A 24,932-nucleotide genomic window follows, 5' to 3' on the forward strand; every position below is an offset into this window, starting at 1 on the left:
ATGGAGCCATACTGCAATATACTGAAGTAATTTATCGACTGACACAACTCTAAATACAAAGCGTTGGTGGTTTCAGTAGGTGAACTGTAATCTGTATCCTGTTGTTGAAGGGCATGACTTGTGGGAGAGAATGGCGCTGTTAATTGGCCCTATGTTTTTGACCCATCAATGTCGAATAACCTCTTGTGAGATTTGAGAGAGAAAGCAATCTCTCTATTTACGAAATGTATCGTCTGTAGTCAAATTTTATTTAGATTATTTTATTTGCTAAAACTAAAGTCGTTAGTATGATTGACACTGGTAATTATAATAGCTGAAGAGATTTATCTATTGGAGAGAGGTTATTTGAAGTTTCGGAATTCAACCCAGCGCTTGAAAATAGGGCCTAGTTCCGTTTGAAAAATTAGAGGTAAAATCTTTCTGGTCCTCCGAGCCGGATATTTTGAATGAAACTAGCGGGATATAGCTTCTCGAATTGAAGAAATTACGAGGGACAGCGGAAAGATGCGCATCAAAGATCCAGGGAAATGCATTTGATTTGAAGGAAGATATTGATCCCTTGGCTAAAGCTAATTTCGAGCTTTAGAGAATTTATTTGTGGAAAGATGAGAAACTAACAAGGAGGTTGACAACAACCTTTTAATTGTAACTGACTATCTTTTGGCGGAAGAAAATGGGAGGGATGGTTTAAAAAATTGCAAGTAATTTTACAACTGATAATGTTTTCGGAATTTCTTTGGAAGTCCAAAGAGTTGGCAGCGATTATGGAGTTGGCAATGACGCTTATTACTAAGATAGCTTGACACGTCTAAACCACAGAATATTCTGGGTTTTAACTGTGGGATAGAGGTCGAGAGCTCGTTCAACATCGTGTTAGGATCACGGAAAATAAAACCTAGCCCCGGTTGAGAACTTTGACACGGATTTCTTTCTTTGTGCATTTGGCACACTATCTGCCCGCACGATTTTTTGCTTATGCTAATTTTAGGTTTAAAGGAAATCATCCATCGCTTCCAATGGTTCTGAAATTGTTGCCAGTTTTATGTTTGGCCCATTTTTGTCAAATAATGTCTTATGGCCGAGCCAATTTGTGTAGGGACATCGTGCAAATTGGCTGTCACAGCCTTGATTCAGCAAGGGTTACCAACAGCTCTTAAAAATTCCATTTTTGGGCATACTACGTTTGTTAAGCATGGTAAAAAAGGGACTTGTCCAAAAAGCATACTGCTCCGTTCGCCTTCCTTCTTATTTCAATATTTTTTCCAAAACTTAAAATGATCATATACTACACGACCAAAACACATTGTCATTCTCTTTTTAGTCAATGTTTCGTAGAGGGAAAATAACCGACTCAAGCGAATCTCGAATTCACGACCCCTGACTTTGTACATCAAGTGCTCTACATCAAGAAAATACAGGCAATTAAATGCAGAAATTTACTGTTAACAAAATAAAACCAAATCTTCAAGATATGTCAGCAGCTGCTCAAGCAGTTACGTCATATGCTCAAACAGTCATATCAACCATTTTCATTCTTTCTCCGCACAAATTTTCAGCTTTCACTAGCTTTCACATTGTCATTCTCTTTAAATTGATCTCCCAACGATTCCAAGGTCTTCTTATCGGCTGTTTCGGGAAGCCAAAGCAACAGGATGGCACAAATGACAGCGGAGCCGCCCATTATTGAAAAAGGCAGCACCACATGGAAGACCGCGAGCGATTTTGCAACCCAAGGTGCCATTGCAGAACCAAGTCGACCAGCGATTTGCAGATAGCCCATTCCAGCACCTCTGTATAAGATGAAATTTGCAAGGGAATAAGCAAGGTAAGAAGCTTGATCGAAAAGGAAAATTTCATTTGGTTGCCAAATATTTAGATTGTCTTTCCAAAATAAATGAACATCACCATTGAGTGACGGCCTTAGGTTACTATAAAGCAGACAGAACAATAAAACAGTTATATGTCTTCCTGTACACAGACTGCTGGAAGAAGCATCGCCTCCCCTTTGTAATGATTATGTTACTGCAGTAGTGTAGCAAGGGGGCAAGGGTGTGACCGGCCCATAATGCTCTGAAAATTAGACTCTGAGAAAAGCAAAAATCTGCAATAGAATTAGCATCTCACGAGAGGGCTGTGATATTTTAGACACTCCAGTGCTTTTATCTGTCCCTAAACAATCCACTAGCCCTGCAGATGTACACCATTCTTCTTCTATTCGAGGAAGAAACTGTAATCTTATGAAAGAGCCATTGAAACCTTGAACTGCCACTTGGACTAAGTGACTTGATGCTTGATGGTAGTTAAAATAAAAGATTCTTTTTGAGACCAAGCTTCAGCGCTCCTTTAAAAAAGTGCCCCCGGCGACAGCTCTTTCCAGGGAGACAAGTGCTTACCTTATAACGGTTGGATAAAGCTCAGCAGACCACGTGTAGATTGAATTGAACGACATAGTGATGCTAAACTTTCCAAGTACACCAAAGAATACACGCAGCCCGATCAAATCTAAAAGGAAAACAATGTTGATTGAACCAATGATCATCGAATCAAAAGAGCAATTACACTCAGGGAATTAAACTATAAGTTAAAAAGAATATGGAAACATTTTACATTGACATTTAGAGCCTGCGATCTCTAAAGCTTTTCTAGTCAAATTCAAATTTACTGATTTGATACTCTGGCGTAGATAGATGGTGGTAAGAGGTGGCGAAAAACCTGCCTGTTAGGCTTAATTGCTATTTGTTGGAAATGCCCCCGAGGAGAAATCCAAAAAAACCTTGAAGAATTTTGATTTATGACACTGGAGTTTCAATACTTTTTAAGAGTTTATGTTCTGTTTTATCTCGGTTCTAATGTAGATATGTTATGTTCAGATTTATGAAGACATGTAGGCTGGATTTAAATTCTCGCCCCTCCTTTAAATTCCCCAACTACACCACCTATTTAATTACATCCACACCCCGGATGGACTCAAATACGAAAAACAGTGAAATCGTCATGCAGAATATATCGGCTACTGTTTTTAAAGAGGCCGTTTCAAGGAGGGGATCACAAAGAGGGGTGCCTTTATTATGGATATCACTATACATCTTCTAAATAGTTTAAAAATCATTCCTGTCATCGACTTTTTAATGCCTAGGGAATTGGGGGTGACTAACCAGAAAGTCATTTCCACCTTATTAAGAAATGATGAACGACAATATTAAAATCTTCTTACCTTTTTCAGACCTTTCTAAAATTAAATACTAGCTGCATTAATCTACCCTCCCCCTTCTCCAAAAACTCGATCGTTCCCCTTTCTTAAGGCATTGCTTCACAATTAGTATGGCGTCAACGTACCTGATGTCTTTCCTCCTGTCTTTACAGGAATCAAAGAGACCGCAATGCATGATATTCCGGATATAAACATGGGAATTAAAACAGTCTTCTTTCGTCCGATTCTGTAGAGAGAAAGTGCAGTGCGTAAGTCATTTTAGTTACCATCTAGTATGCCTATTATGGAGAAATATGGTTCAAGGTGGGACCTCTCCAAAACGTCTTGTTAGAAGAAGCAAAAGTGCTTTTTAAAAGCACAGTTGTCTGAGATTTATTTTAAAGAAGCAAGAATGTTTCCTAGAAGAATATTCAATTTGTAAGAGACAAGTATCTTTAAAAAACGCTCCGTTATAAAAAGCTTGTATTTGCAGAATTTAAACCTAGCGTTTTAAAAGGGTGACAAAAAAATCGTGTTTTGTGTATAATGCATTATTCTGAAGTCAACAGAAGCCACAGGTACCACAAAATTTGAAGACAGCATGGAAAAGTGGGAACATCGCATTCTAAAGTATTTTTGATCCACCACTTCTAAGAGTGTAAACGGTCGGATGATGACAAAAGGTCAGCAGAATGTTGTATCCAGATTACACTTAATGGTGAAAATGGCCTGTTTGATCATGGTTTGATTGGTTCACATTTCTTCTTAGAGTGAAAAGTATTGCAATATGCTTTGTTCACGCTTTTGCATGCTTTCTTAAAAATATTCTAAACTCGAATTACAGCGAAAGAAACAGTATACTTGTTGCAACAATATATCGCAAGTGTAGTTGCTGGCAAGTCGACCAGACTTGCGAGAATGTAGTCACGATACATGTTCCCGCTAAAGTCATCAGCACCAAAGGAAACGCCGAAAAAAACCAAGCCACCGACTACCCTGAAAGTAGAATTAATCGAATATTATTCTGAACAGCATAGCCTTCAACAGGGTGTGAACCAAAGTTTGCCCAAAGAAGCGAAAAAGGAGGTGAGCCTAAATTTGACGACACAAGAAAAGAAAGACTGTAAATTACTGAAGCGATGTAAACAAAATGATAATAACCAGAGAACGCCAATCGAAATGTTTGGCATTTGTAACTTTAGAGTAGCTTTAGCAGCTTTTTAGGAACGCAAAATATTGCTTTGTATTTGCAATCCAGTGGTCTTTATAATGGTAAATGCAAAAGTAAACGAAGAAACTGAAACATGAAATAACTGTGGTCAGAAGAAAATGAGGCAAAGAGAACGTGGTTTCTTTTGTTACTGCCATTAACCTCCTAATCAGTATTAAATGTTGCCACCGCTAACCGGCTCGGCATTGCTTCATCGTCATCTGTTTGATGAACGTTGCCAACGATGCATGCCCGTAGAAGTATACTTACCAAGCACATCCTTGGATCAAACTCCTAATAGCGACTTTCTTAGGCTTGAATAGATGGAGATAATGTGTCAGCCCAGGCGAGCAGTCCATTGGAACTGGCTTCAATGTTATATCCGGCAGCTCTTTACCATTAAACTTGGCAATCCTTCGAAATATCGCAACCGCTTCGTCAGTTCTTCCATTTACATGAAGCCATCTTGTGGACTCCGGAATGAACCTTGCATCGAACAAAGAGTAAGCAATAAGGAATAAAGCAAACAGGAATGTGGGGTCGGAATCCTTCCAGGGCAAAAAATGTGAAACTGCACCATGTGGATTAAATAATTATTTTGTTCATACCCTAATTTGCAGAAGCTTTTGGTTGACAATAATTACAAAAATAGAGAATTTAGGGACATTAATTTATCAGGTAGCACAAAAATTAGCAGTTTTCTGACTTTAACCCATAACCCTTGGTGCAATAGTTGCAGCTGTCACAAAATATGCAAAAAAGCTTCTCAACGCATCCGCACTAGCTAATAAGGTCAGTTCATTCGTTACTTATGATTCCAAACTCTTAGCTATTTTTAAGGTGCAATGATAGCTAACTTAAACAGTTTTATAAGAACAGTAGCCTCAAAAGAAAAAGGAAGAACAAGCTGAGCTAGTGTAGAATGTAATTTCTAACAATGCTGTAAAATGTGTAAGAAGCAAGAAACGCAAGATATGCTGTCTGCCGGATTCTATGAACCTTGCAAAGAGTAATAATACGAATAATAGCCGGAAACAAAACAACACGACGACGAGAATCCAACGTAGTTAAAGAGAATTTTATAATAAATTAAATTTAATAAATACTAATAATGCACCCAGGCATACAGAGTTCCATTAGATTAAAATTATTAATGTTGTGAAGTCCCCTTAAAAGGTTTTAGTTAAAAAACGAGGAGCTTTTTGCCATCCAGGGGGGCTTTTAAAGTTAATTTTCAAACCTCAAGATCTCGAGAGGTTTTTATAAACATTGTAAGGAACAGGGAATATATTTTGAAATGTTGTCGACGAAAAGGAGAACACATACACTTTTGGGACAGAAAATATCGCTCATAGACATTCAAACTAGTGTCAGTTATTGTATTGTCTTTCAGATTTTCAGCAGTCTGTTTTGGTTCCAAGACATCGGACCATTTGTTTCAAAATGTTTCCACATATTCAACTCAAAATCTAATGGTAAAATTTCACAAAAACTTACTCACTTGAAAAATAAAAATGTAACAAAATATGGGGCTGTAACGACTATCATCAAAATCTTCCACGTTTGAACGAAGATTGCTATAACTCCAAGCAATACTACGCTGAGAGCAAACGAAAACCAAAGGAAGATCCCAGCGAATGGACGCCATTTTGGGCCTACAAACTCTGAAATGAGCACAAACATCTGTATACGTGCTCCAGGAAGGAAAAAACCCATTAAACTGCGTGTTAGAATGTAGAACCAAAGGGTCGGAGAAAACGAAGTGATGAAGCCAAGCACGACGAGTATCGCCATGGAAGGCAGCAGTGTTAACCTTCGTCCATACCTGGAAAAAAAGAATTTAAGTTCAAGCTAAAAAGTGAGCAATCATATATTCTATAGTTTTGTCTAACAGAGAATGAATGTTCTTCAGCTAGAAGCTTGCAAGGATATACCACAAGCATGCCCACTGAGTTCCATTCTATTTAGCAACAACATATGACATGACGGCTGTGGATCTGGTCCTTCAAGCTCTTGTTTGGCCTATGCATAATTGGACTCGCTAAAGTCAATAATTCTCCAGCTGAATATGTCACATTCTGTGATGATTGACTTAAAGTTCATGTTGAACAATGTCGAGCAATTCAGACGGTGACGTTTTGCAGTGGACATGAGCTTGCTGCACATCTTTATTAGATTAATGATGAGAAAAACAAAACTGTAGAAAGGATCTTTCGCATTGCCTCTAGCCCTCCATCGGGATGTTTATATACTCCATCGGCCACAAAAGATCCTCATCGCCCTCAGTAATTATTAATCAAACTGCCTCTGTCATACTTTGATCGTTGTCAACATCGACATCTTTCTTTTGTTCATTTTCTTCAAATCATCCGGCTCTATTCCATCAATTTTTTAATTTTCTTGAAGTAATGTTGTAAGGTGGACAGGATACCTCGGCTTTCTATTCCACCTATGGTATTAGGGACAGCCAACGACAATCTGAAAACGTTTTAGCTCTCCAACCATTATTAGCAATGACATTGATTATTGGCATTGTCAATGTGTCAATGTCAATGTTGTGTCCAGCTAAAGCAAGCAACTTTGCGGGGGTTTCCAAAAGCATGTGATCAGGGACGGACTTAGTGATAGGGGTGTAGGGGGTGCGACATCCCCCAATATTTCTGTCTCTTTCGGTAAATTTGGTTCCATTCGGTAAAAGCCATTTTCTGGTAGTCAGCAGTAACAAATTAACGCCAAGATTTTACTTTATTTATCTCCTTAATATCAGTATTTATCTTCTTATCAGTAGCGTAGCGGGGGGAGGCAAGGGGAGCGGCCGCTCAGAAAGTCGGTGTCTTAGTACAAAGTACAAATCTGCAATAGAATTAGTACCTTAAAGGGGGACTTTATATTTCAGACAATATTAAAACATTTTTAAAGACTGCAAACGAATGGAAGAAATAATCTGAAATGTATTTCAAGCTAATCTGAAGGGCGTCGTCGCAAAAAATTTTCTGCTGGCTTCGCTCGCACAGGGACCCTCCTTTATAACTCTAAAGAATGTTCAACAATTTATCCCACGTTATAGGATTTAGATAGAAAAGTATTTCACGTTCTCTAGACAATCCCGCTAAAATAGAAACTAAAATGCTAAAGCGCTTCAATCCTTAAAAAAATGTGCTTTTGGGGATTTTGCTCCAAGGAGAACGGAATTAGTTTAAAACATTTTAATCCGGTTTGTTATTTTTAGATATTTGATTAAAACTGTGGAGAATCAGTTTTTACACGTAGTGCTTCCTTGCCTTACACAATTCAGAATGTAAGGGCCTTAACCCGGGTATCTTTTGACCCACCTGCGAGTTAATGGAAACGCCGAAACCCGGATAACTTCTGACCCACTTGCAACAACAGCAACGTTTAAAAATTGAGATGGCGCCAAAAATAAAAAAACAAAATCCTCGATGTCGATGAAACTTCCGTTGGCCCATGATGGAAATTGAAGGATTATTCATGCAAATACTGATCTCAACTTACAACTCTGTTACCCTGGGTACCAGACTCACTTTATATGAAAAAAAATTTTTTTTCATATATAGTGAGTCTGGTACCCAGGGTACAACTCTGTGCGTTTTCACCAGAGGTGGCGCCAGAAATCTTCCGACAGAGGGGCTGGAGCTTCCGACAGGGGGGCTAAAATGACTAAAATAAGCAGTTTTCATACGTTATTTTGTCAAATTTGCTCCGACAATAACCTAAAACTTCCTCCGATGGGGGGGGGCTAGATGCTCCCGACGGAGGGGCTGTAGCCCCCCTAGGCCTCCCCTGGCGCCACCACTGTATTTCACCCTGGATACATTTTAACCCAGCTTAGTTGGAACGATCAAAAACGGATTAAAAACGGGTCGAAGAAAAATGCCGTTTCCATTGACTCACTTTAAAAACGGATAACTTTTAACCCGATAATGTTTTAACCCGGCCTATAGGCTACCAAAGTTTTTGTCGTCCTGCCCCAGATCAGGACGAGATCTGGAGAACGGAAATGTTAGCAATTAACGCATTTTTCTGGTGCCACACAAAACCCAAAGTCAAATCATTCTTTGTTTTAAACTACATTACATTAGCCTAACAGCAAACAACCACTTCACATACGAACTGCAGCGCGCACGAATTTCCAAGCGGAAATCGGATTATCTTTGTCAAACTTGAAAAAGTATTCTCGATTTTCCACTGTGACAAATATAATGAGTTTTATGTTAAGTCAAAAATCAGTTCGTCTAGGGCCTATCATTGGAAATGTAGTTAATTATTACTTAGTACAAAGACGACAACCTTGTGGTGAATTACATAACAGCGTAGGCATTATCGTGAAAAGTTGTTGCTCTTGCTTACCGATCTGATGTCCATCCCAGTACGATCGCACCGACAGCCCATGAGACAAAAACCAAAGATGTTGCCAAGTAGCTGTATACTTCAGTTTCGCAGTATAGGTCAAACTGTTGAAAATATGTTTCTTTGATCACAGACTGTTTGTGACTAAATAAGGCATAAACCATCGAATCAGCCCCCTGGAAAGCTTAATATTTTTGGCACTTTCGTAATTCAAGGGGGGCTCATTTGAGTAGAGGAGAGGGGCCTATAAAAATCAACTGCAAGTTGTCATAAAAGGAACCCCTTTCGTAGCTTTTTCAATTTGTTCAAGATAATTTTGTTTGCAGCTATACTTGCTAACACTTTTTTAGGTATACTACCAAAGTATACATCAAAGCATTAAAAAATATTTTAGTCCTCATCATTGATATTTTTATTGTCTTTTCGTCAATGCCTCGTTTTGTCTTAGCTTTTTCATTCCCCACTTTAATGTGCCATCACTCATTAGCTAGAATGGTGTATCTTTCCATTATATCTCATTCAAGCCCCCCATGGGGCTTATTTTGCCGTAAGGGTTGGGGATTTTTCGAGGCGGCCTTATTCGAGGCAGGCTTATTCAAAGCGGTCATATACGAAGCGGGCTAAAGTGATGAAATCACAAAAAATTATTTTTAGAATTTTTGAATTTGGATCCCAAAACCTGAAAAAGCATTATAACATACCTCTGAATGTGCAAAATCAGTCAAATGTGTTTCAAATTGGCTGAGATATAGCCACATGTGCACTACATGTGCTCTGGCTCTTTCACTATCAAACCCTTGTATTTTTGTCTTTGTTTATAACTTTTTGAATACGAAGTACGAACAGAGCCAAAAGAACAATGATTGGTTAGCAAACGTCAAATCTTTCATTGGTCATATCTCACTCGATTTTAGACATATTTGGCTGATCTTGTATATTTAAAAGCATTTCATTGTGTTCTATTATGTTAAAATTGCTAGAATGTAGTTGGATTGAAAAAGTCTAAAAAATTTCACCTAGCCGCAAAACCCACTGCTTTGGATAACCAAATTTCTTCCAATTTTCCTCTTTAAAACACGCCTTTAACCATTGTTGCACTGCTCATTTTAGTAAAATTTTCTTGTGTGTTCCCAGTTATAATTTGTCTAGCGTGTATTGCAAGTTATGCAGACAATATTGTCAAAAAAAGTTGATTTTATTTTATCGAAATTGTACTGATTGTCAATACGGGGCCGCAAAGTAGCAAGGCATACCTGAGTCATGATTGAATATTCCTTCGGCTTTGTGAATTGCCATTCTGACCTCGGCATTTTGCATCTCTCTTTGTAAAACTTACTCTGTGTATCGTATGTGCCATTTAGATGACAAACTGTGCTGTTGGCGACGCACATCCAGGGAGGGTTGTGTTGCGCAAAATATGGTATGAGTATAAGCATTGACCCTGGGAAGACCATTATACAAAATGCTATTTCAAGAAGAATCTGAAACTTTCCGAACTCACCAATTAAAGGCAAAACGTCATCAATGCTCAATGGTTCCGTCGGGATATTGGATGGTGTGGCCATTTCGAGTTGATTTTGAGTAACGAGTTGCGTTTAGCGGGCAGTGTAGAGCGTCGAGATAACTCCCAAACTCTGCTTGTAGTAGCTTCAAAACTCTAACATGGATGGCGGATCTCAACCTTATCTCGGTCAATTAGTTTACGGTTCATCTGTTGTTGCATTGTATTGTGTTGTTGCGATGTATCTTTGTTATTTATCCGACAGTCTCATTCCACAGGCCTAGTCTCCAGACGAAATTCTTTTATTTTATATAAAAGGGAGTCTGGTACCCAAGGTACCAGCGATAATGAAGAGAATGAAAATAGGACGAACCGAACTACTCGAATAAAACATGTTATACCAATTAAACCATAAGAAAATTAGTCGGAAATCTTGCTACAGACCTATTTTCTACGTAAAAATCTCAATGTCTAAATAGTTTCCCCATTTCTGAAATTCTGCTTGCAGTATAACGGAAGTTTTATCGTGTTTTGTTTTCGCCGTGTATCGAGCTGGGATAACCAAACTGACTTCGCGCTTTCGTTTACCAGCGATTTGGGCGTTTATTGAGTTGTCTCCTTGCTGATTTAGGAAAAAAATCCAGCACCCTTGACCATTGTGATTAATGCTCCATCTGCTTTATTTACACCCTCAATGCTTCTTCGCGATTATCTTTCTTGATTGAAAGAGACTCATTCAGTCTTTAACTTAGCCGCCTTTGTAAATTGTTTCCCCCTTAGTGCTGCACTGAACTTTACCTTTTATTCCATAGTGAAACTGAAATCTATCGGTGTAGCACGAGCCATTTTTTGCAAGATGAAAGGACTTGTTGCTTATTATAATTGAACCTTGATTCTGGTTTACGTCCGGAAGACTAGTTGCCATGGAACCCTCCCTCTCGTTACCCTATCACAGTGACCTGAGCCCCACTTCCCACCGGGCCAACAAACAGATAGGGGCCCCAATAATTATTCGAAAGTTTTATATGGTACCATAGGGTTTCTCTTGCTCGAGCTTCTTATCAGTGCACAAATGCACAACCTTAACGAGAGCAAACTTAAAAAATTGATATGTATGATTCCATCTTTTACGAACTGAAAAATGGCACCCAACTTCACGAAAGAAGACCTCTTCACAACCTAATACATCTATCAAGCAATGTAAAATTATTAAATGTCTTTGCCAAAATCTTTATACAATATACAACAACAGGTCCGTCGGAACCGGGGAGCTGGAGGGACTTATATTTGTCAAACTGTAGCATATTTTCTTCATAACAGTAGCCTGCGTGCAGACTCGACTATGGGAAAATCTGCGATACTCCGGATTTCAGACCTGGCTTAACCTGAGTTCATCTGTACCAACTTGAACCAAACCACACACTAAAAGCCTGAACCCACAACAGCACAGGTGTCAACTCTTCATTGGCTGCAATAGGAATCACCAAAGCATGACTCCCCGTCAAATTTAGCTAAATCAAGTTGTGAGAAATGAGGGAGGATCTTCTTACATCTTATTGCAAATTTGTCCTTGAAGCACTATATTCACATGCTGTTGCTCATTTTAAAGTCATATGCCGGCTAGAATAGATTTTTAACTGTATGAGATTCAAAAAATTACTTCTCAGAGATATATCTAAGCTGTAAATCTGGTATACAATTTATAGAATTATTGATTATAAATGTATACCATACTTACATGAATATATCGTTTATTATCTCCTAAACGTTCTTTTATAAACATCTTTCATACATCCACATTGAGTTGGTATAGATAAGGTAACAAAAACGGATGTCATGTCAGATAAATGTGTTTATGTTCTGTTTGGAAATTTTTTACTGGGCTTGCCTTCGTAATTAATAGTGTCCAAAGTGGGTAGAAAATTTCAGACCAAGATATCTTTCAAAACTGGTACATTTACCATATGGCATGAACTGATAAGATACATAGCATAGTGCGCATACCCCACATGGAGTCTACTGCAGCCGAGCGCCGTGGGCGTTTGCTCACTCTCCCGCCAGAATCCAGCTCATTCTGCGATTCTACATTTTTAGGAATACAAAGCTCCATGGGATGCAATTTCTGTATTGGTCGATTAAAATAATGAGGCTTACCTTTTACATTGTCACAAACCTTGGTCCCTTGAACAACTCCATCTTTCCCCCTTATCAAATCTACTAGCTACTTTTGCCTTTTTCCACATTCCATGTTTTATAACATTTCCTTGCACCATAAACAAGTCTCGCACCTTTATTAAGTGTGTTCCTTCCAGATTTAACAAGTCTGTGTGACCACACTAAGATCTGCTAAATGTGCTACCTACTTCAAAAATGGGATAATTTATGCGTTAGATAGAAAAGCCGTTTTTACAGGGAGTGTCATCAACCACCTTACCATCAAATTATTCATCAACAAAAGAAGAAAATTATCTTCCAAATATCAGATGGTCAGGGGTTTCTGCTTTTTAGAAGAGGGCGTATGCATTGCCTACGTTTGTACCAATTTACGCTCATAAACACAAAAAAGCATAACGTTGTTCAAGAATGTGAACCTTTTTCACATTCCATCTTATAAACATGAATCATTGCCAGGGATTTCCAGAAACACAGAAACACGGGCAATTATATGCAGAAGTTTTCTGTTAACAAAATGAAACCAAATCTTCAGCATATACTCTAGCAGTTACGTCATATGATCAAACAGTCATATCAACCATTTTCATTCTTTCTCCGCACAAATCTTCAGCTTTCACTAGCTTTCACATTGTGATCTCCCAACGATTCCAAGGTCTTCTTATCGGCTGTTTCGGGAAGCCAGAGCAACAGGATGGCACAAATGACAGCGGAGCCGCCCATTATTGAAAAAGGTAGCACCACATGGAAGACCATGAGCGATTTTGCAACCCACGGTGCCATTGCAGAACCAAGTCGACCAGCGATTTGCAGATAGCCCATTCCAGCACTTCTGTATAAGATAAAATTTAGGCAAGGTAAGAAGCTTGATCGAAAAGAAAAATTTCATTTCGTTGCCAAATATTTAGATTGTCTTTGCAAAATAATTGAACATCAACATTGAGTGACGGCCTTAGGTTACTGTAAAGCAGACAGAACAATAAAACAGTTATGTCTTCCTGTACACAGACTGCTGGAAGAAGCATCGCCTTCCCTTTGTAATGATTATGTTACTGCAGTAGTGTAGCAAGGGGGCAAGGGTGTGACCGGCCCCTAATGCTCTGAAAATTAGACTCTGAGAAAAGCAAAAATCTGCAATAGAATTAGCATCTCACGAGAGGGCTGTGATATTTTAGACAAACCAGTGCTTTTATTTGTCCCTAAACAATCCACTAGCCCTGCAGATGTACACCATTCTTCTTCTATTCGAGGAAGAAACTGTAATCTTATGAAAGAGCCATTGAAACCTTGAACTGCCACTTGGACTAAGTGACTTGATGCTTGATGGTAGTTAAAATAAAAGATTCTTTTTGAGACCAAGCTTCAGCGCTCCTTTAAAAAAGTGCCCCCGGCGACAGCTCTTTCCAGGAAGACAAGTGCTTACCTTATAACGGTTGGATAAAGCTCAGCAGACCACGTGTAGATTGAATTGTACGACATAGTGATGCTAAACTTTCCAAGGACACCAAAGAATACACGCAGCCCGATCAAATCTAAAAGAGACAATGTTGATTGTACCAATGATCATCGAATCAAAAGAGTAATTACACTCAGGGATTTAAACTATAAGTTAAAAAGAATATGGAAACATTTTACATTGACATTTAGAACCTGCGATCTCTAAAGCTTTTCTAGTCAAATTCAAATTTACTGATTTGATACTGTGGCATAGATAGATGGTGGTAAGAGGTGGCGAAAAACCTGCCTGTTAGGCTTAATTGCTATTTGCTGTAAATGCCCCCGAGGAGAAATCCAAAAAAACATTGAAGAATTATGATTTCTGACACTGGAGTTTGAATACTTTTTAAGAGTTTGTGTTCTGTTTTATCTCGGTTCTAATGTAGATATGTTATGTTCACATTTATGAAGACATGTAGGCTGGATTTAAATTTCTCGCCCTTCCTTTGAATTCCCCAACTACACCACTTATTTAATTACATCCATACCCCGGATGGACTCAAATACGAAAAACAGTGAAATCGTCATGCAGAATATACCGGCTACTGTTTTTAAAGAGGCCGTTTCAAGGAGATACTATCACAAAGAGGGGCGCCTTTAGTAAGGATATCACTTAACATCTTCTAAATACTTTAAAAATCATTCCTGTCATCGACTTTTTAATGCCTAGAGAATTGGGGGTGACTAACCAGAAAGTCATTTCCACCTTATTAAGAAATGATGAACGACAATATTAAAATCTTCTTACCTTTTTCAGACTTTTCTAAAATTAAAAACTAGCTGCATTAATCTACCCTCCCCCTTCTCCAAAAACTCGATCGTTCCCCTTTCTTAAGGCATTGCTTCACAATTAGTATGGCGTTAACGTACCTGATGTCTTTCCTCCTGTCTTTACAGGAATCAAGGAGACCGCAATGCATGACACCCCGGATATAAACATGGGAATTAAAACAGTCTTCTTTCGTCCGATTCTGTAGAGAGAAAGTGCAGTGCGTAAGTCATTTTAGTTACCATCTAGTATGCCTATTATGGAGAAATATGGTTCAAGGTGGGACCTCTCCAAAACGTCTTGTTAGAAGCAGCAAAAGTGCTTTTTAAAAGCACAGTTGTCTGAGATTTATTTTAAAGAAGCAAGAACGTTTCCTAGAAGAATATTCAATTCGTAAGAGACATAAATCGTTAAAAAACGCTCCGTTATAAAAAGCTTGTATTTGCAGAATTTAAACCTAGCGTTTTAAAGGGTGACAAAAAAATCGTGTTTTGTGTATAATGCATTATTCTGAAGTCAAAAGAAGCCACAGGTACCACAAAATTTGAAGACAGCATGGAAAAGTGGGAACATCGCATTCTAAAGCATTTTTGATCCACCACTTCTAACAATGTAAACGGTCGGATGATGACAAAAGGTGAGCAGAATGTTGTATCCAGATTACAATTAAGGGGGAAAATGGCCTGTTTGATCATGGTTTGATTGGTTCACATTTCTTCTTAGAGTGAAAAGTATTGAATTATGCTTTGTTCACGCTTTTGCATGCTTTCTTCAAAATATTCTAAACTCGAATTACAGCGAAAGAAACAGTATACTTGTTGCAACAATATATCGCAAGTGTAGTTGCTGGCAAGTCGACCAGACTTGCGAGAATGTAGTCACGATACATGTTCCCGCTAAAGTCATCAGCACCAAAGGAAACGCCGAAAAAAACCAAGCCACCGACCACCCTGAAAGTAGAATTAATCGAATATTATTCTGAACAGCATAGCCTTCAACAGGGTGTGAACCAATGTTTTCTATAAAGCGAAAAAGGCGTGAGCCTAAATTTGACGACGCAAGAAAAGAAAGACTGTAAATTACTGAAGCGATGTAATCAAAATGATAATAACCAGAGAACGCCAATCGAAATGTTTGGCATTTGTAACTTTAGAGTAGCTTTAGCAGCTTTTTAGGATCGCAAAATATTGATTTGTATTTGCAATCCAGTGGTCTTTATCATGGTAAATGCAAAAGTAAACGAAGAAACTGAAACATGAAATAACTGTGGTCAAAAGAAAATAAAACTTACAAAAATACACAGTCTTCGTGGTTGTATTGCTTAAAATGGCAGAAGAATGAGCCATATTTGACAAAAGCATAAAAGGATGAAGGCCTATTGCTTTTTATGATGAGCTAGTCGAAACAATTGTATACCATTTCCAAGTTATATGCAATTCCTTAAATGGAATGATACAAGATAACACCTGGTTTACAAGACTGAAATGAGGCAAAGAGAACGGGGTTTCTTTGTTACTGCCATTAACCTCCTAATCAGTATTAAATGTTGCCACCGCTAACCGGCTCGGCATTGCTTCATCGTCATCTGTTTGATAAAAACGTTGCCGACGATGCATGCCCGTAGAAGTATACTTACCAAGCACATCCTTGGATCAAACTCCTAATAGCGACTTTCTTAGGCTTGAATAGATGGAGATAATGTGTCAGCCCAGGCGAGCAGTCCATTGGAACTGGCTTCAATGTTATATCCGGCAGCTCTTTACCATTAAACTTGGCAATCCTTCGAAATATCGCAACCGCTTCGTCAGTTCTTCCATTTACATGAAGCCATCTTGTGGACTCCGGAATGAACCTTGCATTGAACAAAGAGTAAGCAATAAGGAATAAAGCAAACAGGAATGTGGGGTCGGAATCCTTCCAGGGCAAAAAATGTGAAACTGCACCATGTGGATTAAATAATTATTTTGTTCATACCCTAATTTGCAGAAGCTTTTGGTTGACAATAATTACAAAAATAGAGAATTGAGGCACATTAATTTATCAGGTAGCACAAAAATTAGCAGTTTTCTGACTTTAACCCATAACCCTTGGTGCAATAGTTGCAGCTGTCACAAAATATGCAAAAAAGCTTCTCAACGCATCTGCACTAGCTAATAAGGACCCTATGCTCTAATAAGGTCAGTTCATTCGTTACTTATGATTCCAAACTCTTAGCTATTTTTAAGGTGCAATGATAGCTAATTTAAACAGTTTTATAAGAACAGTAGCCTCAAAAGAAAAAGGAAGAACAAGCTGAGCTAGTGTAGAATGTAATTTCTAACAATGTTGTAAAATGTGTAAGAAGCAAGAAACGCAAGATATGCTGTCTGCCGGATTCTATGAACCTTGCAAAGAGTAATAATACGAATAATAGTCGGAAACAAAACAACACGACGACGAGAATCCAATGCAGTTGAAGAGAATTTTAAAATAAATTAAATTTAATAAATACTAATAATGCACCCAGGCATACAGAGTTCCATTAGATTAAAATTATTAATGTTGTGAAGTCCCCTTAAATGGTTTTAGTTAAAAAACGAGGAGCTTTTTGCCATCCAGGGGGGCTTTTACAGTTAATTTTCAAACCTCAAGATCTCGAGAGGTTTTTATAAACATTGTTAGGAACAGGGAATATATTTTGAAATGTTGTCGACGAAAAGGAGAACACATACACTTTTGGGACAGAAAATATCGCTCATAGACATTCAAACTAGTGTCAGTTATTGTATTGTCTTTCAGATTTTCAGCAGTCTGTTTTGGTTCCAAGACATCGGACCATTTGTTTCAAAATGTTTCCACATATTCAACTCAAAATCTAATGGTAAAATTTCACAAAAACTTACTCACTTGAAAAATAAAAATGTAACAAAATATGGGGCTGTAACGACTATCATCAAAATCTTCCACGTTTGAACGAAGATTGCTATAACTCCAAGCAATACTACGCTGAGAGCAAACGAAAACCAAAGGGAGATCCCAGCGAATGGACGCCATTTTGGGCCTACAAACTCTGAAATGAGCACAAACATCTGTATATGTGCTCCAGAAAGGAAAAAACCCATTAACGTGCGTGTTAGAATGTAGAACCAAAGGGTCGGAGAAAACGAAGTGATGAAGCCAACCACGACGAGTATCGCCATGGAAGGCAGCAGTGTTAACCTTCGTCCATACCTGAAAAAAAAAGAATTTAAGTTCAAGCTAAAAAGTGAGCAATCATATATTCGACCGTAAACATTTGTCTAAGAGAGAATGAATGCTCTTCACCTAGAAGCTTGTAAGGATTTACCACAAGCATGCCCACTGAGCTTCATTCTATTTAGAAACAACATACCTTAGTCCCTTCAAATTTCGCCTGCCTTTAATTTTCGCCCCGGAGGGGGCGGGAATTAAAGAGGGTGAACTATGAAAATATTTGATGGGGCGAAAATTAGAGGTAGCGAAAATTAAAGGGAACTTAAAAAATCTATTTTCTATAATAGAACCTTAGTCTTTAGGCCCTTCAAGAAAACTTCAAGTTACCATCTTTGCGCGCGTCAAATTTTCATCATGCGTTGATTGCTTTCATTGTTACAGTTCTCATCTAGTGACTTTCTGGAAAAATATCCATACTGAAGGTCATAAAAAAAATTTCTTAATCCTTAAAATTTTGACAAAGATGATAAACTTATGTCTTTTTAAGGGGCCTTACTGTAGTTCAAAATAAAATCCATTAATCTTCGATAACGATAATATTGTCCTCTCCAATGTCTGTAGGGTGATTTTGTTCTTCCATTTCCAAAGTGTTCTCATCCTCAGGGCCATATTCGTCCAAATCATCAGCGGCCAATCTCTTCTCGCCTTCAGTTTGGTCAGAAGATACTATCATCTTCTCTGGCTCAATATAGTAGTCTTGCAGATATTCTTTCATTCGATTGAAGAGAGAACTTGGCGCCTTATCCTTTTCAACGATTAGTACAATCGGTATTTCGAGTTAGGAATTGGCGATCTTCTATACTTGTTGTCTCGTACACGACCTTCTAAAGCACCTCCAGAATTCAAGAGAAAATGGCAATAGCGATCTTGGAAACCAAATTTCCAAGCAAAAAAAGATTTTTCAGAGGCCCGAGTGTAGTTCCATGCAGCATGAACGTTCATTTCTTGGAAACTGATTAGGTCAAAGCTTTGAAATTTAAAGTTTTTGGGGGCGAAAATTGAAGGGAGCGAACTTGTGCACAAAAGGGAGCGAAAATTAAAGGGGCGAAAATTAAAGGGAGCCAAAATTGAAGGTAGGCTTAATTTGAAGGGACTAAGGTATCACATGACGGCTGTGGATCTGGTCCTTCAAGCTCTTGTTTGGCCTATGCGTAATTGGACTCGCTATAGTAAAAAATTCTTCAGCTGAATATGTCACATTCCGTGATGATTGGCTTAAAATTCATGTCGAACAATAATTATAATAATAATAATAATAATAAATTTATTTACAGTAGGCGGGTATAATATAGCTGTTTATGTACAATTTGTGTACAAGCGAACAATGTCGAGCAATTCAGACGGTGACGTTTTGCAGTGGACATGGGCTTGCTGCACATCTTCATTAGATTAATGATGAGAAGACAAAACTGTACTGAGGTTTTGCTTTTGAAGAAAGGATCTTTCGCACTGCCTCTAGCCCTTCATCGGGATGTTTATATAATAGCTTTGGTTTGAAGATGGCACATTACATTAGCCTAACAGCAAACAACCACTTCACATACGAACTGCAGCGCGCACGAATTTCCAAGCGGAAATCCGATTATCTTTGTCAAACTTGAAAAAGTATTCTCGATTTTCCACTGTGACAAATATAATGAGTTTTATGTTAAGTCAAAAATTATGTAAAACCACTTAAAAAGGGGGTTTTACAAATGTGAGTTCGTAGGTCGTTCGCAGAAACGTACACGATAAATACGGCAAAAACTGTTATCCAATTCTCTATACACTTCTTCTGATTCATCAGTTCACGGCAAACGACTAAAAATATCTTAAATGGCTAACGGCGAAAATGTAACGGCAAACACAATTCTGCAAGCTAGCGACAAGGTACACTGAGTTCGACAAAGCTTACGGCAAGACTAACTATAAAGCCACCCCTTATATACCCTGAGCAGGCGCGCAACTACAGGGGGGGTCCTGGGGGTCTAGACCCCTGCCCTTTTTTCAAAAGGGGAAAGTGCCGTTTTTCTTGGAAAATTGCTTGAATATTTTTGTCATCGCGCTAAAAAGAATGGTCATAAATGACACATTCCGGCGATGTAATGGACCTCGCAGAAATACAGGTAAATGATTCAGTCAGACTTTCATGTATTTGTTGGGTCGAACTTTATCATGTTGTAGTAATAGAGCCTACGTTGAAACCCCAACTCTACAGCGTGTTTAATGATGCGCTACGCATTGGTTTGAAGAAGAATGGTTCTAAGACTCAAAAACCTCTATGACCACTCGTAAAAAGCTACAAGAAAGAAACCAACACATAAATCAAGCCTGTCCCATGGTCCATAAAATTTACAGGGTCATAGAGGACTTTTGCATGGAACGAGCGATTGTAGAGGAACTTTCGCGGACTGGTATTAGCAAGCAGTGAAGACGGCACAATAAGTTGATGTTCAACTGTTCCATTCCTTGTCAGTATTACAATTGAGCTGAAGTCGCGACTTGCAGACAAAAAACCAGCTGAACTCAAAGTTCGTGGACCTGCTCAACCTCCTCCCATCTGTAATGCGAAGCAAAGAATTAAATGTTCTTAAGGCCGTTCACATTTTCAAGAGCAAATTGACTTCGAATATGGAAGATGACGGGCTGCTTTTCAAAAGTGAGCTGGTACTGGGAAAAGGAGATGACAGCAGGGTCGCCGAGAGGAGGTAAATTGCCCCTCTCGGGGCTTGAGGTTTAGGGGGCATCATAAAGCAATGAACTCCGTTTTAACATGGAATTAATTATAGAAGTAAAAAAGTACACTTAAAAAAGTAAATCGTTATGAACGAATAAATAAATTTAAGCTATTCGTAAGGGCGTGGTCATAATTATTTTGCTCGCTTCGCTCGCAAGAGACCTCGTCTTTTCAGTTCCCCCTCGGGCCTCCAAAACCTCTCGGCGGTCCTGGATGACAGACAGAAAGGGAAAGTCCGCTGAGATTGGAGAAACTGGACGAAGCAATCACAATATTTCTCTTTTGATCAGTTTTCTTTGCCTGGCGTACAATATTTACAGGTTTGCTAACTGCTCATATTTTCTGCGTATCCAAACAAATGCCCCGGTGGACCTTCGGCGTGCATGAAGTGCACCCTGGCATATCTTCTGTTTCTAAACGTGAAAATATAAAGCAGGCTATGACTGAATAAAGTTTTTTCTTAGTGCCCTTTTTGTGTCTTAGACCCCTGCCCTCTGAAATTTCTGGTTGCGCGCCTGCTAAGAATAATACAACCGCAGGATAGGCTGTCCGCCGGATTCTGTGAATCTTGCAATGAGATTTTAAAATGAAAGCTATACAGGAACAAAGCAATACGACGACGAGAATCCAATGTCACGAAATAAATTTTCAAAATAAATTAAATTTAAGAGTATACTAATGAATGGGAACCCATTGTTCTAACATAGCCCCCTCCTTTGAAAACAAGCCTCCTGGCTTGGTCTTCTTGTGGCGTTTCTTCTTCGCATTTATACAACATGCCTTGAAACTCTTTTCTTTTTGGTAATGAGAATAATGGTGATCATGATCTGCACAGATGTGATGGGGCTAACAGTATATCGGTGATTGACGTCATTTCTTTGAATATCGTTGTCAGGGGCGTTTTGAAAATTTCTGCCTCGTCGAACTCTATTGTTTGGCCCAATTGCTCTTTCATCAAGTTAGCAAGCTCTTTTGTTATGTCTTCTAACTCGCGGAACAACTTGCCCAGAGCAACGAAGGGTTCAGTTGTGGTTTGGGTTGTCATTCTCGTCCGAATTTCGGCTTCAAAAACTGGGCCCATTTTTGCATTCACAGGCATAGAAGCTTTTCCTTGCAATGGTTGCTGCTTCAACGGGCGTCTTCTGCAATATTTGACCACGTGTCCCACTCTTTTGCAGTAATTGCAAATCGGCTGGTCGTCTGTGGTTCGCAGGTATCGATAAGTGCTCATCTTCTGTTCCTTCGGCTCGGCTGTCCTCACACGGGGTAACCAGGGGGTTTTACAAATGTGAGTTCGTAGGTCGTTCGCAGTAACGTACACGATAAATACGGCAAAAATTGTTATCCAATTCTCTATACACTTCTTCTAATTCATCAGTTCACGGCAAACTACTAAAAATATCTTAAATGGCTAACGGCGAAAATGTAACGGCAAACACAATTCTGCAAGCTAGCGACAAGGTACACTGAGTTCGACAAAGCTTACGGCAAGACTCAACCTAACTATAAAGCCACCCCTTATATACCCTAAGAATAATACAATTTACAGAAGCTGATGCAATTGCAGCGCAATGATGCAATTGTCATTTGATGTCCTGCAATGAATGGGAACCCTGTGCTCTAACAATCAGTTCGTCTAGGGCCTATCATTGGAAATGTAGTTAATTATTACTTAGTACAAAGACGACAACCTTGTGGTAAACGATATGTGAATTACATAACAGCGTAGGCATTATCGTGAAAGTTGTTGCTCTTGCTTACCGATCTGATGTCCATCCCAGTACGATCGCACCGACAGCCCATGAGACAAAAACCAAAGATGTTGCCAAGTAGCTGTACACTTCTGTGTCGCAGTATAGGTCAAACTGTTGAAAATATGCTCCTTTGCTTACAGACTATTTGTGACTAAATAAGGCATAAACCATCGAATCAGCCCCCTGGAAGCTTAATATTTTTGGCACTTTCGTAATTCAAGGGGGGCTCATTTGAGTAGAGGAGAGGGGCTTATAAAAATCAACTGCAAGTTGTCATAAAAGGAACCCCTTTCGTACCTTTTTTAATTTGTTCAAGATAATTTTGTTTGCAGTTATACTTGCTAACACTTTTTTAGGTATCCTACCAAAGTATACATCAAAGCATTAAAAAATATTCTAGTCCTCATCATTGATATTTTTATTGTCTTTTCGTCAATGCCTCGTTTTGTCTTAGCTTTTTCATTCCCCACTTTAATGTGCCATCACTCATTAGCTAGAATGATGTATCTTTCCGTTACATCTCGTTCAAGCCCCCCATGGGGGCTTATTTTGCCGTAAGGTTGGGGGCTTTTTCGAGACGGGCTTATTCGAGGCAGGCTTATTCGAAACGATCATATACGAAGCGGGCTAAAGTGATGAAATCACAAAAAAATGTTTTTAGAATTTTTGAATTTGGATCCCAAAACCTTAAAAAAGCATTATAACATACCTCTGAATGTGCAAAATCAGTCAAATGTGTTTCAAATTGGCTGAGATATAGCCACATGTGCACTAAATGTGCTCTGGCTCTTTCACTATCAAACCCTTGTATTTTCGTCTTTGTTCATAACTTTTTGAATACGAAGTAGGAACAGAGCCAAAAGAACAATGATTGGTTAGCAAACGTCAAATCTTTCATTGGCCATATCTCACTTGATTTTAGACATATTTGGCTGATCTTGCATATTTAAAAGCATTTCATTGTGTTCTATTATGTTAAAATTGCTAGAATGTAGTTAGATTGAAAAAGTCTAAAAAATTTCACCTAGCCGCAAAACCCACTGCTTTGGATAACCAAATTTCTTCCAATTTTCCTCTTTAAAACACGCCTTTAACCATTGTTGCACTGCTCATTTTAGTAAAATTTTCTTGTGTGTTCCCAGTTATAATTTGACTAGCGTGTATTGCAAGTTATGCAGACAATATTGTCAAAAAAAGTTGATTTTATTTATCGAAATTGTACTGATTGTCAATACGGGGCCGCAAAGTAGCAAGGCATACCTGAGTCATGATTGAATATTCCTTCGGCTTTGTGAATTGCCATTCTGACCTCGGCATTTTGCATCTCTCTTTGTAAAACTTACTCTGTGTATCGTATGTGCCATTTAGACGACAAACTGTGCTGTTGGCGACGCACATCCAGGGAGGGTTGTGTTGCGCAAAATATGGTATGAGTATAAGCATTGACCCTGGGAAGACCATTATACAAAATGCTATTTCAAGAAGAATCTGAAACTTTCCGAATTCACCAATTAAAGGCAAAACGTCATCAATGCTCAATGGTTCCGTCGGGATATTGGATGGTGTGGCCATTTCGAGTTGATTTTGAGTAACGAGTTGCGTTTAGCGGGCACTATAGAGCGTCGAGATAACTCCCAAACTCTGATTGTCGTAGCTTCAAAACTCTAACATGGATAGCGGTTTTCAGCCTGATTTTGGTTAATTAGTTTACGGTTCATCTGTTTTTGCATTGTATTGTGTTGTTGCAATGTAACTTTGTTATTTATCCGACAGTCTCGTTCCACAGGCCTAGTCTCCAGACGAAATTCTTTTATTTTATATAAAAGGGAGTCTGGTACCCAGGGTACCAACGATAATGAAGAGAATGAAAATTATGAAGTTAGAGCCTATGAAGTTAGATCCTGGACAAAAATATGAGTCGTGGTTTCGGCACCTCACCACTGTGTTTCGTGGATTCTATGAGTCGTTTTAGACATTCGATGCACCGAATCGCTTCACGACAACGTTGTTCAGCGCGTTAGTCCCCTTGCCTTTAGACGAGTCGACGCACTGTATTGCACCTATGACGACTCGACGCACAAGTCGACGACTCGACGCACAAGTCGACGACTCGACGCACAAGTCGACGACTCGACGCACAAGTCGACGACTCGACGCACTCCCACTATTTTAACCTGTCTTTGCGTCGAGGCGTCGACCTCGTTTTGGCGAAGACGAAATTCAACATGGAAGCCCAAAACACAGAAATTTTGATGAGCTCCTTCGGACAGCAATACAGTTAGTATTGGATTCAATGGAGCAAGAAATTCACGAGAATCCAGAAGGCTGTGATTTTCTATGTACCCACATGGATAGGCTATTATATATTTTAGCACAAGTGAATTTATTTTTCTGTAATTATATCCCACCAGAGATTGAGAATAGTTTGCAGATAGCAAGAGAGACATTCGCATCCTCAGGAGATATTGAACACGAGCAAGTTTTTGAAAAAACTGGAAGTCGAGGTCGCCCTACTTTACTAATT

The 24,932-nt window shown here is 38.8% G+C and overlaps 2 protein-coding genes across 2 annotated transcripts; both read right to left on the reverse strand.

Annotated features, from left to right (window-relative positions):
* Positions 1–10: 10 nt before the first annotated feature.
* On the reverse strand, positions 11–12,788 carry LOC135690911 (solute carrier family 22 member 15). Its single transcript, XM_065208603.2, has 8 exons — positions 10,022–12,788; positions 8,769–8,872; positions 5,902–6,225; positions 4,671–4,886; positions 4,052–4,186; positions 3,337–3,437; positions 2,394–2,502; positions 11–1,790 (listed from the first exon to the last, which is right to left on the reverse strand). The coding sequence occupies exons 1-8, from the start codon at positions 10,331–10,333 to the stop codon at positions 1,553–1,555; spliced, it is 1,539 nt and encodes a 512-aa protein (XP_065064675.2). The 5' UTR covers positions 10,334–12,788; the 3' UTR covers positions 11–1,552.
* Positions 12,789–12,930: 142 nt separating this feature from the next.
* On the reverse strand, positions 12,931–23,980 carry LOC135690913 (solute carrier family 22 member 15-like). Its single transcript, XM_065208605.2, has 8 exons — positions 23,669–23,980; positions 22,416–22,519; positions 17,594–17,917; positions 16,344–16,559; positions 15,523–15,657; positions 14,809–14,909; positions 13,865–13,973; positions 12,931–13,273 (listed from the first exon to the last, which is right to left on the reverse strand). Exons 1-8 carry the CDS (start codon positions 23,978–23,980, stop codon positions 13,051–13,053), a joined length of 1,524 nt encoding a protein of 507 aa, XP_065064677.2. The 3' UTR covers positions 12,931–13,050.
* Between the last annotated feature and the right edge of the window lie 952 nt (positions 23,981–24,932).

Source organism: Rhopilema esculentum, chromosome 4 (assembly GCF_057945365.1).
Source record: "Rhopilema esculentum isolate cy_ngs chromosome 4, ASM5794536v1, whole genome shotgun sequence".
NCBI classification, from domain to species: Eukaryota; Metazoa; Cnidaria; class Scyphozoa; order Rhizostomeae; family Rhizostomatidae; genus Rhopilema; species Rhopilema esculentum.